We start from the raw sequence: 19,160 nt of genomic DNA on the forward strand, positions 1-19,160 counted from the left end.
TACAGTGATCCCTCAACCTACAATGGCCTCAACATACAATAGTTTCAACATACAATGGTCCAGAAAAGACCATTGTAAGTTGAAACCAGACTCAACATACAATGCTACAGATAGTCTAGATCTGTGAAACGTGTCAATGATGGAAGAACTGACCAATCACAATGTGCATTCACTGGTAAAACCCCTGTATTACTGAAGTGTATTCACTGACTACAGTACAGGGAGGTATTACATGTTCTGCACACTTTACCTGTACCAGGGTTACCTGCTCCTTTGGACACCATGTTACCTTTTTTTAGGACATTACATGTACTGTACAGAAGCTCCTGTCCTCTACATAGTCCAGTGTTTCCCAAGCAGGGTGCCCCCAGCTGTTGCACAACTACAACTCCCAGCATGCCCGGACAGCCAAAGGCTGTCCGGGCATGCTGGGAGTTGTAGTTTTGCAACAGCTGGGGGGCACCCTGCTTGGGAAACACTGACATAGACAGTGATTTACAGCTCCCAGCAGATCTTTCTTACTTTTATATGTAAGGACTTGCTTTATCTATATTAGTTATCTACTTATTATTCTTATTTCCTATTTTTGGATGACATTTTGGGGCTTCAGAACCAATTCCCAGGTTTCCATAGAGTTCTGGTCTCAACATACAATGGTTTCAACATACAATGGTCGTCCTGGAACCAATTAATATTGCAACTTGAGGGACCACTGTACCAGTATTCAGAAGCGAAAGGCATTACATAGGTCTCCCTTCCCAGAAACATGGGGGAAATTTATCAAAACCTGTGCAAAGGAAAAGTTGCCCAGTTGCCCATAGCAACCAATCAGATCGCTTCTTTCATTTTGCAGAGGCCTTGTTAAAAATGAAAGAAGGGATCTGATTGGTTGCTATGGGCAACTGGGCAACTTTTCCTCTGGACAGGTTTTGATAAATCTCCCCCATGGTGTCTGAACAATATACCATCTTTTGTACAAATCCCTTACTGACAAAAATGTCTGCCTTTTTTTAAGAGGTTCTTCAGCAGCTGCAGTATATTACAGCAATATGCTTCAGCATCTCTAGACCTGTTTTTCCCAACCAAGGTGTCTGCTGCTTTTGCAAAACCACAACCCCCAGCATGCTGAGAGTTGTAGTTTTGCAAAAGCTGGAGGCACCCTGGTTGGGAAACACTGCAATAGACATTTTTCATTGGAATTCATTATAACCCACTGGTTGAGCTGACACGTCCTCACCTCTTCCTCTGCGACTCCAAGAGCAGCACGTGCGCTTGTCACTACCTTCTGTTTACGAGAGACCGCCACGTCACTTCCGGCGCGCCCTTTACGTCACCACCCGGCGACGCGTCTCCCCTGTCACTTCCATGCGTCTCCAAGGACTCTTCGCGGATTATGCTTCCGTTTTGTGTTCTTCCTTTACGGGCATGGAGCCGCGGACTGGGATATTCCCTCCGCTACTCTAGCACCAGCGATCTGCCGGTGATTCACCTGCCCAGGCGGGCACAGCAGTTTCTGGAGAGGCGAGAGAAGAAGCACGCTGGAGAGGTGCAGGCTCCCCGCGCCGGCAGGCTGCTCATCAGCTCTCGTAGACGGGAACTAAACCAGTACTCCCGGGAGACCTGCGGCCAGTGGGAAAAGCCGCCTCTGGTCAGCCAAGGATGGAAGCACCGAAAGTCTCGGGGGGATTATTTTACTATTAACAGACAACGGGAACAGCGCCCCTGGCCGGAGACAGAGGAAACTTTTCACTCCCTTTCTCTGGATCCCAGTCTGGTATCTTCACTGGATGTTTTGAACATTACATCTCCTACCTGGATCCAGAAACAGGCGATCCCTGCCCTGCTGCAGGGCAAGAATGTGCTGTGTGCCTCTGAGACTGGTAGTGGTAAAACGCTGGCGTATCTAGTCCCTATAATACACAGGCTCATAACCCATGAATGTGACTCGTCCTCGGACCCGCGGAGCCTGATCCTGGTTCCTTCCAGGGAGCTCGGTGGCCAGGTTACATCTGTAGCTAGAAGGCTTTGTGCCCAGCTGGGCTTATCGGTGAGGTTTGTGGGCGGAGGTCATGGGCGCAAAGCTATAGCAAATCAGTTCCGCGATGAGCCATTGGATGTATTAGTGGCCACCCCTGGCGCCCTCCTAAAGGCCTTGAAGTGGGGTAAGGTGAGCTTGTCAGATCTCCACTATGTTGTCGTGGATGAGGCCGACACATTGTTTGATGATACTTTCTGTGAACTCATCGAGGGAATTCTCTCGCACACCCAGATCGCTTCTCGGCCTAGCGATCTGCAAAGGCTGGACAGGAAAGCCCAGCTAGCAGTTATTGGAGCCACCTTCCCCCGAGGTGTTGCCAAAATATTAAAAAAGGTGACAGATCTGGGGAGCATTGAGACCATCAAAAGCAAGAGACTACATTTCCTTATGCCTCATGTCCAGCAAGTGTTTAAAAAAATCAAGGGATTGGATAAGATTCATGAACTTGTGGAGACGTTAAAGAAACAAGTTGCAGAGAAACCTGGTACAGGGGTGCTGGTCTTCTGTAACAGCTCAAGCACAGTCAACTGGCTTGGTTATTTATTGGACGACCATGGCATCAAGCATGTCAGGCTACATGGCCGAATGCCAGCTGACATGCGTTCAGGAATTTTTGAAACCTTTCAAAAAGGTCAACATGATGTGTTAGTCTGCACCGACATAGCCTCACGAGGCCTGGATAGTCTCCGAGTGGACACAGTAGTGAATTATGACTTTCCTCCCACTTTAGAGGACTACTTGCACAGGGCTGGAAGGGTTGGCCGCGTTGGCAGTGAGTGTAAGGGTGTTGTAGTGAGTTTTGTCACACATGCTTGGGATGTGGAATTGGTGCAGAAGATTGAAACTGCTGCTCGAAAGCGAAGCAGTCTTCCGGGGTTAGAGTCCAGCATAAAGGATCCTGTCAAGTCCAGTGACATTATAAAAGAGGAACAACAGACCCTGTAGTAGAAATGTATAGTTTCTTAACTTAGAGACTGTAATTCAAGCTGTTTGCATTTCGTCTTCTCAAAAGATAAGAGTTTTTCACTGATAGAGACAATATATTTTTTTGTTTTGTTGAATAAAACAGTTAATGTACTTTTTTTTTTTTTTTTTTGAGAATCAATTATTCAATCTATATAGGATGTGTAGAGGAAGATAGATTAGTTATATATTTAGTACCTGTTGACACATTGAGGGATATTAAACTGTCTACAGGAAAATAGTTGCTACTAACAACAAACTACAGCTTTAATTTTTAAGAAATGCTCTTTGAAAATTGAAAGCTGTGCTGTTTTACCTTGGTAAATTAGTTGTGGGTTGAGCTGTAGTAATGATGGTGATATTTCAAGAATAAAACTAATCACCTATCCACCAAAAAAGGGATAACAGGCTCCTTGGCAATGTTTGGAAATCCCATAGAGAGTTACTAGAGTGATGGCCAAGCATGCATGTTATTGTTCCATTCACATGACAGCGGACCTGAGTGCCCTGGGACCCTCACAATAAGCTTGTTATCACTTGGTGTTAACTTTTAACTATATACACACATATATGAAACTCAATGGGGGAGATTTATCAAAACCTGTGTAGGTGAAAAGTTGCTCAGAGCAACCAATCAGATCGCTTCTTTCATTTTGGGCATTTGAGGCATTTTTTTTTTTTTTTTTACAAATTAAAGAAGTAATCTGGTTGCTATGGGCAACTAGGCAACCTTTCTTCTGCACAGGTTTTGATAAATCTCCGCCAAAGTGTGTATGTGGGTATGTTTCAGCATCACTTCCAAACGGCAAAAGATATTAGTGTACTTTTCAACAAAAACTTTTTATATAATGTAGATAATACCATTATATTTATATTTGTAATATACATTGGTTAAAAAATGTGTATATTTTTGGGTGAAAAAATGCTGTCTCTGCAGCTATTGCCTGTGTGTCTCTGAGGAGTCCAAATACAGGAAGCGAGGGTAGGACAAGCAGGGCTCTGTGCAGGCTATTGGCTTGTCAATCATCCTCATATGTGAGCCCGTAGCACAGAGCCCTGCTCGTCCACCCTCACTTCCTGTATTTGGACTCCTCATAGAGACACACAGGCAATAGCTGCAAGGACAAAAATATACACATTTTTTACCAATGTATATTACAAATTAGTGCTGGGTGGTATGACCTAAAACTTATATCACGGTATTTTTTCAGGTTATGGCGGTATCACGGTATTACAGTGTAGAAGTGCAGCGGCTGACAGTTAACCCCTTCCCCTCCATGGGGACCGTGCGCACGGCCCCTATAGCGGGAAAGGGGTTAACTGTCAGCCGCAGCGCTATCGTGATTCCCCCCACAGGCGCACTGTCAGCTATTTACATACATTGTCCGCCGCTGCAGTTTATAGTCCCCATCCCCAGCCGCTGCAGAGCCTTCTCCCCCTGTGACAGGCAGGCACAGGACATCTTATTTTCATCCCCGCTCTGTTCTCTGAGCAGGGATGGGAATGTAAGAATCAGCAGAGCCTTCTCCTCCTGCAAGCGCTGAATGTACGGGCCCGGCAGAGCTTCTGATCCCCGTCCCTGCTCGGGGATCAGAGAACAGAGCGGGGATGAAGATAAGATGTCCTGTGCCTGCCTGTCACATTTAGTGCTTGCAGGGGGAAGGAGGCCCTGCAGAGCCCGCACCTGGGGATGGGCATGATAAACTGAAACAGCCTGCAGGAAGGGGAGAGGGGTGCTGAGCAGGGAGCAGGCTTGGGGCTGAGGGAAACATCAGAGCCAGGGGATGAAGTTTCTGCGCTTTCCCCTGGCTCTGATCACTGAGAACAAGCGGCATCTGCAGGGGGAGTGGGGATGTTCACCGCACGTGAGCTCAGCGGCTCCCGCACATCCCGCGGCTCCGTCACAAGTAATTCATTCGGGGGTGGGGGGAGGGGCCCGACCGGTATGGGCAAAAATTGATATCGTGCGATGAAAAAAAAACGGTATCCAGTATGAACCAGTATACCGCCCAGCCCTATTACAAATATACATATAATGGTATTATCTACATTATATAAAAAGTTTTTGTTGACAGGTACACATGAACATGGCACTTGGCACACGTTACTTATATGTTAACTACAAACAGGATAGGTTAATTAACCCTTACCCATTCTCATTTGCGAGGGTTGGGGTTTTTGTTTAAAGTCCCATGCATGTGTGGTGAGCCACAGGGTGTGAAGGTGTATAGCCCAGGGGCAGATGGGATTAACCCCTAAATTTTCATGGCACCAGGGCGTGGTTTTCCTAAGTAACTACTAGGGATCGACCGATATCGATTTAAAAAATTTTTTTTTTATAGGGCCGATACCGATAATCTGTGACCCTTCAGGCTGATAGCCGATAACTTATACCGATATTCAGGAATAAGTTATCGGCTATTTCCCCCCCCCACCCGGCCCCGCAGAAGCCGCTGCAGATCAATGATTTAAAGCGGGCGCTTTAAATCAATGAACTGCAGCGGTTTTTGCGGGGCCAGAGACTTCTGCCGCTGCCTGTCCTGGGGTTCTCCCTAGTCCAATCACCACCGCCGCTGCCCCATTGCCTCCCCCATTCCCGATTTTATAATTACCTGTTCCCGGGGTCCGTTCTACTTCTGGCTCCGGCGGCGTTCTGAGCTGTCACTGTGCACACTGACGGTGACGTCGCTTTGAGGACCTCATTTGTCATTGCGCTGCAGGAACCAGAAGTAGCGCGGACCCCGGGCCCTGGGAACAGGTAATTATAAAACCGGGAATGGGGAGGCAATGTGGCGGCGGTGGTCTCTGGCCGGAGAGGCGTGGTGGGTCGGGGTAGCGGGGCAATATCGGCAAGGTAATTGCTAATGCCGATAATGTCCAAAATCAAGAATATTGGCCGATAATATCGGCCAAACCGATAATTGGTCGATCTGTAGTAACTACCCTAAGGTAGCTCCGCTATCTGTAGGTTAGGCAGGGTAATAATAGTCCAAGACCAGGTTAGGGTTAACGGTAGCTTTACTGAGGTAGAAAGATGTTAGTCTTTACAGCTAGGCCAGGATCCAAGACAGGTGACCAGTAACACGGAGGGGACCTTGCAGCTTGCTGGGACTTGCAGTGACTTGACAGACTTTAGGACAGCCACGCTGACTATAAGAGACTTGACTGGGGACAGTGACAGCAGACGGAGATGACTTGACTTACTGGCATGTGGCTGTAGGTTAGGCTTGAGGCCTCCAGGCGTGCTGGACACTGGCTCTGAGATGTCTGGACTGAACTTGACCTCAGCAGAGAATGTAGTAGAAGAGCAAAAGAGGCAGATTCAGACTTGGTTAGTTGGTGCTCTCTGGGTAACAAAACATGGGACTTTAACATGTGACAACAGTATCATTTGACTAACTCAGAGGTCATTTATATCTAACACTTATAACACGCTGGGGGAGATGCTGCAGGAGAACCCCTAGGACACACAGGGACTCAACCTGACAGGGGCTAAGTATACTGTACAGGACTATATCTCGTATTGGGACATCACACATGCTTATTGGAGATAAGCTTAACTTCCAAACAGCTGGAGATATTTCGATAATACTTGGTTACATGTAACTTATATGTCCACTAAAAATATAGGATAGTTAATTTAACCCTGACCTACCCCCCCCCCCCCCCCCCCCCCCCTTTTGCGAGGGTTAGGGTTTTTGTGTAAAGTCCCATGCAAATCTATGGGAAATGTATTTTCTAGCGTAACTTTCATACAACTGGAGATATTTCGTCAATACTTGGTCACATGTTACTTATATGTCAAATAAAAATGATATTGAAATTAACCCTTACCCCTTATGTAAAGGATGAGATTTTTGTTTCAAGTCCCATGCAAGTATATGGGACTTAAGGTACCTTACTCCACAAGCTCCGCTCTGCATCTCCTGGTGAATGCATCAGTCCGGCTTGCAAACCACACCCTCACTGCGTATTACTGCAGCTTAGCTCTCACCATCTGTTTCAGTTGGCGCTGTGCTGCCCTAACTCTGCTGCACCATTACACAAAGAATGGAGCCATAGGCGTGCGCACAGGGTGTGCCAGGTGTGCCCAGGCACACCCTAATCACCGCGGAGCAAAAGGGGCAGCTGCCCCGGGCCCTGTAATTCCTGGGGGCCCAAAAGCAGCTCGCCCCTTTTGCCCCATGGGCCCTGATAAAGCTGATAAAGGCTGGCGGGCCAGGCGTCAGGGGCCCGGCCAAAATGTTAGTGGGAGGGGGCCCAGGGGGAAGGAGAGGGCCCGGGGGGGGGGGGGGCGGGTTTGCGCCGCACGCTACCTTTTTATGTTCGCCGCCGCCGTCACTCATCCCCAGGCAGCCAGTACCGCAATGGCTGTCTGGGAGATGGTCACGTGACGTGACGTGCGACGTCACGGGCGGCATCATAGAGAGGAGCGGAGCAGAGAGAGTCTCCCGCTCCTCTCAGTCCCCACACGGCCGCTTCCAGGATCCAGGCCGCAGCAGGGGACCCACCGCCGCATATGTGAGTATGTATAATGTGTGTGTGTGGGGGGGTATTTATTATATAGTGTGTGTGTGTGTGTGTGTGTGTGTGTGTGTGTGGGGTGGGGGGGGATTTATTATATAATGTGAGGGGGGATTTATTATATAGTGTGGGGGGGATTTATTATATAATGTGAGGGGAGGATTTATTATATAGTGTGGGGGGGGATTTATTATATAATGTGGGGGGGGGATTTATTATATAATGTGAGGGGGGATTTATTATATAATGTGAGGGGGGATTTATTATATAATGTGAGGGGGGATTTACTATATAATGTGAGGGGGGATTTATTATATAATGTGGGGGGGGGATTAATTATATAATGTGGGGGGGGATTTATTATATAATGTGGGGGGGGGATTTATTATATAGTGTGGGGGGGATTTATTATATAATGTGAGGGGGGATTTATTATATAATGTGGGGGGGGATTTATTATATAATGTGGGGGGGGGATTTATTATATAATGTGGGGGGGGGGATTTATTATATAGTGGGGGGGGGATTTATTATATAGTGTGGGGGGGATTTATTATATAGTGTGGGGGGGATTTATTATATAATGTGGGGGGGGATTTATTATATAATGTGAGGGGGGGATTTATTATATAATGTGAGGGGGGGGATTTATTATATAGTGTGGGGGGGGTTTATTATATAATGTGGGGGGGGGGGATTTATTATATAGTGTGGGGGGGATTTATTATATAATGTGAGGGGGGATTTATTATATAGTGTGGGGGAGATTTATTATATAATGTGAGGGGGGATTTATTATATAATGTGGGGGGGATTTATTATATAATGTGGGGGGGATTTATTATATAATGTGAGGGGGGATTTATTATATAGTGTGGGGGGGGATTTATTATATAGTGTGAGGGGGGATTTATTATATAATGTGAGGGGGGATTTATTATATAATGTGAGGGGTGATTTATTATATAATGAGGGGGGGGATTTATTATATAATGTGAGGGGGGGATTTATTATATAGTGTGAGGGGGGATTTATTATATAGTGTGAGGGGGGATTTATTATATAACGTGGGGGGGGATTTATTATATAACGAGGGGGGGGATTTATTATATAATGTGAGGGGGGATTTATTATATAGTGTGGGGGGGGATTTATTATATAGTGTGGGGGGGATTTATTATATAATGTGGGGGGGGGGATTTATTATATAATGTGAGGGGGGGATTTATTATATAGTGTGAGGGGGGGATTTATTATATAGTGTGGGGGGGGGGATTTATTATATAATGTGAGGGGGGATTTATTATATAATGTGGGGGGGATTTATTATATAATGTGAGGGGGGATCTATTATATAATGTGGGGGGATTTATTATATAATGTGAGGGGGGATTTATTATATAATGTGAGGGGGGATTTATTATATAATGTGGGGGGGGGATTTATTATATAATGTGAGGGGGGGATTTATTATATAGTGTGGGGGGGATTTATTATATAATGTGAGGGGGGATTTATTATATAGTGTGGGGGGGAATTATTATATAATGTGAGGGGGGATTTATTATATAATGTGAGAAGGGAGGAAATTATGCATGTGAGGGGAGGATAATAATGATTATTATAATCCTCCCCTCACATATATGTAACATCTCCCCCTCACATGTATAATCTGATAATCCCCTCCTCACATTGATAATCCCCTCACATATAATCTGAGTATGATATTATATATATATGTGAGGGGATAATCAATGTGAGGAGGGGGTTATCAGATTATATATGTGAGGGGGAGATGTTACATATATGTGAGGGGAGGATTATAATAATCACTATTATCCTCCCCTCACATGCATAATCTGATAATCCCCTCCCCCATACGTATCCTTTACTGATCCTTAGATATATCCTGTATTATACTCCAGAGCTGTACTCACTATTCTGCTGGTGAGGTCACTGTGTACATACATTACATTGCTTATCCTGTACTGATCCTGAGTTATATCCTGTATTATACTCCAGAGCTGTACTCACTATTCTGCTGGTGAGGTCACTGTGTACATACATTACATTACTGATCCTGTACTGATCCTGAGTTATATCCTGTATTATACTCCAGAGCTGTACTCACTATTCTGCTGGTGAGGTCACTGTGTACATACATTACATTACTGATCCTGTACTGATCCCGAGTGTGTGTGGGATGGGGGTGGGGGACCGGGGGGACCAAAAAAAATTGCTTGCCCAGGGTCCAATCAAAATTAAAGACTGTCCTGTCCATTATACATAAACTGTACAGCAATCATACCTCCATTATACATACACTGTACAGCAATCATACCTCCATTATACTTACACTGTACAGCAAGCATACCGCCATAATACATACACTGTACAGCAATCATACCGCCATTATACATACACTGTACAGCAATCATACATCCATTATACATACACTGTACAGCAATCATACCTCCATTATACATACACTGTACAGCAATCATACCTCCATTATACTTACACTGTACAGCAAGCATACCACCATTATACATACACTGTACAGCAATCATACCGCCATTATACATACACTGTACAGCAATCATACCTCCATTATACATACACTGTACAGCAATCATACATCCATTATACATACACTGTACAGCAATCATACATCCATTATACATACACTGTACAGCAAGCATACCGCCATTATACATACACTGTACAGCAAGCATACCACCATTATACATACACTGTACAGCAAGCATACCACCATTATACATACACTGTACAGCAATCATACATCCATTATACATACACTGTACAGCAATCATACCTCCATTATACATACACTGTACAGCAATCATACCTCCATTATACATACACGGTACAGCAATCATACATACACTGTACAGCAATCATACATCCATTATACATACACTGTACAGCAATCATACCTCCATTATACATACACTGTACAGCAATCATACATCCATTATACATACACTGTACAGCAATCATACCTCCATTATACATACACTGTACAGCAAGCATACCACCATTATACATACACTGTACAGCAATCATACCTCCATTATACATACACTGTACAGCAAGCATACCACCATTATACATACACTGTACAGCAATCATACTTCCATTATACATACACTGTACAGCAATCATACCTCCATTATACATACACTGTACAGCAATCATACATCCATTATACATACACTGTACAGCAATCATACCTCCATTGTACATACACTGTACAGCAAGCATACCTCCATTATACATACACTGTACAGCAATCATACTTTCATTATACATACACTGTACAGCAATCATACCTCCATTATACATACACTGTACAGCAAGCATACATCCATTATACATACACTGTACAGCAAGCATACATCCATTATACATACACTGTACAGCAATCATACATACACTGTACAGCAATCATACCTCCATTATACATACACTGTACAGCAATCATACATGCATTATACATACACTGTACAGCAAGCATACCACCATTATACATACACTGTACAGCAATCATACCTCCTTTATACATACGCTGTACAACAATCATACATTCATTATACATACACTGTACAGCAATCATTCCTCCATTATACATACACTGTACAGCAAGCATACCGCCATTATACATACACTGTACAGCAAGTATACCGCCATTATACATACACTGTACAGCAAGCATACCGCCATTATACATACACTGTACAGCAATCATACATCCATTATACATACACTGTACAGCAAGCATACCACCATTATACATACACTGTACAGCAATCATACCTTCATTATACATACACTGTACAGCAAGCATACCACCATTATACATACACTGTACAGCAAGCATACCACCATTATGCATACACTGTACAGCAATCATACCTCCATTATACATACACTGTATAGCAATCATACCTCCATTATACATACACTGTACAGCAAGCATACATCCATTATACACTGTACAGCAAGCATACCGCCATTATACATACACTGTACAGCAAGCATACCTCCATTATACACTGTACAGCAAGCATACCTCCATTATACACTGTACAGCAAGCATACCTCCATTATACATACACTGTACAGCAAGCATACCACCATTATACATACACTGTACAGCAATCATACATCCATTATACATACACTGTACAGCAATCATACATCCATTATACATACACTGTACAGCAATCATACCTCCATTATACATACACTGTACAGCAATCATACCTCCATTATACATACATACATACACTGTACAGCAATCATACACCCATTATACATACACTGTACAGCAAGCATACCTCCATTATACATACACTGTACAGCAATCATACCTCCATTATACATACACTTTACAGCAAGCATACCTCCATTATACATACACTGTACAGCAAGCATACCACCATTATACATACACTGTACAGCAATCATACCTCCATTATACATACACTGTACAGCAATCATACCAACATTATACATACACTGTACAGCAAGCATACATCCATTATACTTACACTGTACAGCAATCATACCTCCATTATACATACACTGTACAGCAATCATACCTCCATTATACATACACTGTGCAGCAATCATACCTCCATTATACATACACTGTACAGCAATCATACCTCCATTATACTTACACTGTACAGCAAGCATACGACCATTATACATACACTGTACAGCAATCATACCGCCATTATACATACACTGTACAGCAATCATACCTCCATTATACATACACTGTACAGCAATCATACATCCATTATACATACACTGTACAGCAATCATACATCCATTATACATACACTGTACAGCAAGCATACCGCCAATATACATACACTGTACAGCAAGCATACCACCATTATACATACACTGTACAGCAAGCATACCGCCATTATACATACACTGTACAGCAATCATACATCCATTATACATACACTGTACAGCAATCATACCTCCATTATACATACACTGTACAGCAATCATACCTCCATTATACATACACGGTACAGCAATCATACATACACTGTACAGCAATCATACATCCATTATACATACACTGTACAGCAATCATACCTCCATTATACATACACTGTACAGCAATCATACATCCATTATACATACACTGTACAGCAATCATACCTCCATTATACATACACTGTACAGCAAGCATACCACCATTATACATACACTGTACAGCAATCATACCTCCATTATACATACACTGTACAGCAAGCATACCACCATTATACATACACTGTACAGCAATCATACTTCCATTATACATACACTGTACAGCAATCATACCTCCATTATACATACACTGTACAGCAATCATACATCCATTATACATACACTGTACAGCAATCATACCTCCATTGTACATACACTGTACAGCAAGCATACCTCCATTATACATACACTGTACAGCAATCATACTTTCATTATACATACACTGTACAGCAATCATACCTCCATTATACATACACTGTACAGCAAGCATACATCCATTATACATACACTGTACAGCAAGCATACATCCATTATACATACACTGTACAGCAATCATACATACACTGTACAGCAATCATTCCTCCATTATACATACACTGTACAGCAATCATACATGCATTATACATACACTGTACAGCAATCATACCTCCATTATACATACATACATACACTGTACAGCAATCATACACCCATTATACATACACTGTACAGCAAGCATACCTCCATTATACATACACTGTACAGCAATCATACCTCCATTATACATACACTTTACAGCAAGCATACCTCCATTATACATACACTGTACAGCAAGCATACCACCATTATACATACACTGTACAGCAATCATACCTCCATTATACATACACTGTACAGCAATCATACCAACATTATACATACACTGTACAGCAAGCATACATCCATTATACTTACACTGTACAGCAATGATACCTCCATTATACATACACTGTACAGCAATCATACCTCCATTATACATACACTGTGCAGCAATCATACCTCCATTATACATACACTGTACAGCAATCATACCTCCATTATACTTACACTGTACAGCAAGCATACCACCATTATACATACACTGTACAGCAATCATACCGCCATTATACATACACTGTACAGCAATCATACCTCCATTATACATACACTGTACAGCAATCATACATCCATTATACATACACTGTACAGCAATCATACATCCATTATACATACACTGTACAGCAAGCATACCGCCAATATACATACACTGTACAGCAAGCATACCACCATTATACATACACTGTACAGCAAGCATACCGCCATTATACATACACTGTACAGCAATCATACATCCATTATACATACACTGTACAGCAATCATACCTCCATTATACATACACTGTACAGCAATCATACCTCCATTATACATACACGGTACAGCAATCATACATACACTGTACAGCAATCATACATCCATTATACATACACTGTACAGCAATCATACCTCCATTATACATACACTGTACAGCAATCATACATCCATTATACATACACTGTACAGCAATCATACCTCCATTATACATACACTGTACAGCAAGCATACCACCATTATACATACACTGTACAGCAATCATACCTCCATTATACATACACTGTACAGCAAGCATACCACCATTATACATACACTGTACAGCAATCATACTTCCATTATACATACACTGTACAGCAATCATACCTCCATTATACATACACTGTACAGCAATCATACATCCATTATACATACACTGTACAGCAATCATACCTCCATTGTACATACACTGTACAGCAAGCATACCTTCATTATACATACACTGTACAGCAATCATACCTCCATTATACATACACTGTACAGCAATCATACCTCCATTATACATACACTGTACAGCAAGCATACATCCATTATACATACACTGTACAGCAAGCATACATCCATTATACATACACTGTACAGCAATCATACATACACTGTACAGCAATCATTCCTCCATTATACATACACTGTACAGCAATCATACATGCATTATACATACACTGTACAGCAAGCATACCACCATTATACATACACTGTACAGCAATCATACCTCCATTATACATACACTGTACAACAATCATACCTCCATTATACATACACTGTACAGCAATCATACCTCCATTATACATACGCTGTACAACAATCATACATCCATTATACATACACTGTACAGCAATCATACCTCCATTATACATACACTGTACAGCAATCATACATTCATTATACATACACTGTACAGCAATCATTCCTCCATTATACATACACTGTACAGCAAGCATACCGCCATTATACATACACTGTACAGCAAGTATACCGCCATTATACATACACTGTACAGCAAGCATACCGCCATTATACATACACTGTACAGCAATCATACATCCATTATACATACACTGTACAGCAAGCATACCACCATTATACATACACTGTACAGCAATCATACCTTCATTATACATACACTGTACAGCAAGCATACCACCATTATACATACACTGTACAGCAAGCATACCACCATTATGCATACACTGTACAGCAATCATACCTCCATTATACATACACTGTATAGCAATCATACCTCCATTATACATACACTGTACAGCAAGCATACATCCATTATACATACACTGTAAAGCAAGCATACCGCCATTATACATACACTGTACAGCAATCAAACATCCATTATACATACACTGTACAGCAAGCATACCACCATTATACATACACTGTACAGCAAGCATACCACCATTATGCATACACTGTACAGCAATCATACCTCGATTATACATACACTGTATAGCAATCATACCTCCATTATACATACACTGTACAGCAAGCATACATCCATTATACATACACTGTACAGCAAGCATACCGCCATTATACATACACTGTACAGCAAGCATACCTCCATTATACACTGTACAGCAAGCATACCTCCATTATACACTGTACAGCAAGCATACCTCCATTATACATACACTGTACAGCAAGCATACCACCATTATACATACACTGTACAGCAATCATACCTCCATTATACATACACTGTACAGCAATCATACATCCATTATACATACACTGTACAGCAATCATACCTCCATTATACATACACTGTACAGCAATCATACCTCCATTATACATACATACATACACTGTACAGCAATCATACACCCATTATACATACACTGTACAGCAAGCATACCTCCATTATACATACACTGTACAGCAATCATACCTCCATTATACATACACTTTACAGCAAGCATACCTCCATTATACATACACTGTACAGCAAGCATACCACCATTATACATACACTGTACAGCAATCATACCTCCATTATACATACACTGTACAGCAATCATACCAACATTATACATACACTGTACAGCAAGCATACATCCATTATACTTAAACTGTACAGCAATCATACATCCATTATACATACACTGTACAGCAAGCAGACATCCATTATACTTAAACTGTACAGCAATCATACATCCATTATACATACACTGTACAGCAAGCATACCACCATTATACATACACTGTACAGCAAGCATACCGCCATTATACATACACTGTACAGCAAGCATACCGCCATTATACATACACTGTACAGCAAGCATACATCCATTATACATACACTGTACAGCAAGCATACCACCATTATACATACACTGTACAGCAATCATACCACCATTATACATACACTGTACAGCAAGCATACCACCATTATACATACACTGTGCAGCAATCATACATCCATTATACATACACTGTACAGCAATCATACATTCATTATACATACACTGTACAGCAATCATACATCCATTATACATACACTGTACAGCAATCATACATCCATTATACATACACTGTACAGCAATCATACATCCATTATACATACACTGTACAGCAATCATACCACCATTATACATACACTGTACAGCAAGCATACCTCCATTATACATACACTGTACAGCAATCATACCTCCATTATACATACACTGTACAGCAATCATACCTCCATTATGCTTACACTGTACAGCAATCATACCTCCATTATACATACACTGTACAGCAAGCATACCACCATTATACATTGTACAGCAAGCATACCGCCATTATACATACACTGTACAGCAAGCATACCACCATTATACATACACTGTACAGCAATCATACATCCATTATACATACACTGTACAGCAATCATACCACCATTATACACTGTACAGCAATCATACCACCATTATACATACACTGTACAGCAATCATACCGCCATTATACATACACTGTACAGCAAGCATACCGCCATTATACATACACTGTACAGCAAGCATACCACCATTATACATACACTGTACAGCAATCATACCTTCATTATACATACACTGTACAGCAATCATACCTCCATTATGCATACACTGTACAGCAATAATACCACCATTATACATACACTGTACAGCAATCATACCTCCATTATACATACACTGTACAGCAATCATACCTCCATTATACATACACTGTACAGCAATCATACATCCATTATACATACACTGTACAGCAATCATACATCCATTATACATACACTGTACAGCAAGCATACATTCATTATACATACACTGTACAGCAAGCATACCGCCATTATACATACACTGTACAGCAAGCATACATTCATTATACATACACTGTACAGCAAGCATACCACCATTATACATACACTGTACAGCAAGCATACCTCCATTATACATACACTGTACAGCAATCATACCTCAATTATACATACACTGTACAGCAATCATACCTCCATTATACATACACTGTACAGCAATCATACATCCATTATACATACACTGTACAGCAATCATACATCTATTATACATACACTGTACAGCAAGCATACATTCATTATACATACACTGTACAGCAAGCATACCACCATTATACATACACTGTACAGCAATCATACATTCATTATACATACACTGTACAGCAAGCATACCACCATTATACATACACTGTACAGCAAGCATACTTCCATTATACATACACTGTACAGCAAGCATACATTCATTATACATACACTGTACAGCAAGCATACCACCATTATACATACACTGTACAGCAAGCATACCTCCATTATACATACACTGTCTGTGACTGTACAGCAATCATACATCCAATCCATTATTAATGGATTGGATGTATGATTGCTGTACAGTCACAGTGTATGTATAATGGAGGTATGATTGCTGTACAGTGTATGTATAATGGAGCCTCCAATCCAAAAAAAAGCCTCCAATCCACAAAAAAGTTTTAATAAAGTTTTTCATTTTGTTTGTATTGATATTTATGAGTGTAGGTATGTTTATGTATGTGTGCATGCAAGCAAGAGTGTGTGTGTGTGTATATATATCACACACGCGTGCGCTGCGTGAGTTTGTGCTTTAGGGTGCACACCCTAATGCAATAGGCTGCGCACGCCTATGATATACAGTATATCCCATAAGTGAGTCCACCCCTCACATTATATATACAGTATATCCCATAAGTGAGTCCACCCCTCACATTATATATACAGTATCTCCCATAAATGACTCCACCCCTCACATTATATACAGCATATCCCATAAGTGACTCCACCCCTCACATTATATACAGTATATCCCATAAGTGAGTCCACCCCTCACATTATATATACAGTATATCCCATAAGTGAGTCCACCCCTCACATTATATATACAGTATATCCCATAAGTGAGTCCACCCCTCACATTATATACAGTATATCGCATAAGTGAGTCCACCCCTCACATTATATACAGTATATCGCATAAGTGAGTCCACCCCTCACATTATATATACAGCATATCCCATAAGTGACTCCACCCCTCACATTATATAAAGTATATCCCATAAGTGAGTCCACCCCTCACATTATATATACAGTATATCCCATAAGTGAGTCCACCCCTCACATTATATATACAGTATATCCCATAAGTGAGTCCACCCCTCACATTATATACAGTATATCCCATAAGTGAGTCCACCCCTCACATTATATATACAGTATATCCCATAAGTGAGTCCACCCCTCACATTATATACAGTATATCCCATAAGTGAGTCCACCCCTCACATGACTAGGGGAGAGTAGAGGTACGCTACCCTTGCACCCGTCCCCCACTTCTATTACCACCCCTTATAAACACAGACTCATTTTGCATGGTGCAATGGCCACAGCGGACCAACAATTTTATTATCAAACAAGTAAGAAATATATAACATCTTTTGACTCTCTCTTCATAAATAATGTAACAGAATAAATAACCAAAATATAACACATTAATCAGGGATAATATACCCCCCCATACCAATATAAATAAACTTCACAATTGCAACTGACCCTTCTCCCTGCTAGCAACAGGCTGGAGGGGACCTGAAGGCACCTTCTCTTCCAGGCACTCTCTCCTAAT

At 41.6% G+C, this 19,160-nt stretch overlaps 2 protein-coding genes across 4 annotated transcripts in view; one reads left to right on the forward strand and one right to left on the reverse strand.

The window, feature by feature from the left end:
• DUS2 (dihydrouridine synthase 2) overlaps positions 1-19,160 on the reverse strand; it is a 90,457-nt gene that overhangs the window by 64,661 nt on the left and 6,636 nt on the right. The window contains exon 1 of one of the 3 annotated variants that reach the window (XM_056526437.1): positions 1,238-1,340. The exons of 1 other annotated variant lie outside the window; for it this stretch is intronic. The gene's annotated coding sequence lies outside the window, so the exon portion shown is untranslated. One more of the 3 variants, XM_056526439.1, reaches the window with a different exon arrangement.
• DDX28 (DEAD-box helicase 28) lies at positions 1,284-3,115 on the forward strand. Its single transcript, XM_056526435.1, has one exon. The coding sequence runs from the start codon at positions 1,394-1,396 to the stop codon at positions 2,981-2,983; it is 1,590 nt and encodes a 529-aa protein (XP_056382410.1). The 5' UTR covers positions 1,284-1,393; the 3' UTR covers positions 2,984-3,115.

This window comes from Hyla sarda, chromosome 6 (assembly GCF_029499605.1).
Source record: "Hyla sarda isolate aHylSar1 chromosome 6, aHylSar1.hap1, whole genome shotgun sequence".
NCBI lineage: Eukaryota > Metazoa > Chordata > Amphibia > Anura > Hylidae > Hyla > Hyla sarda.

Excerpts from the sequence above, each read along its gene's own strand:
- DDX28 (XM_056526435.1), top strand. The coding sequence starts at position 1,394 with ATGCTTCCGTTTTGTGTTCTTCCTTTACGGGCATGGAGCCGCGGACTG.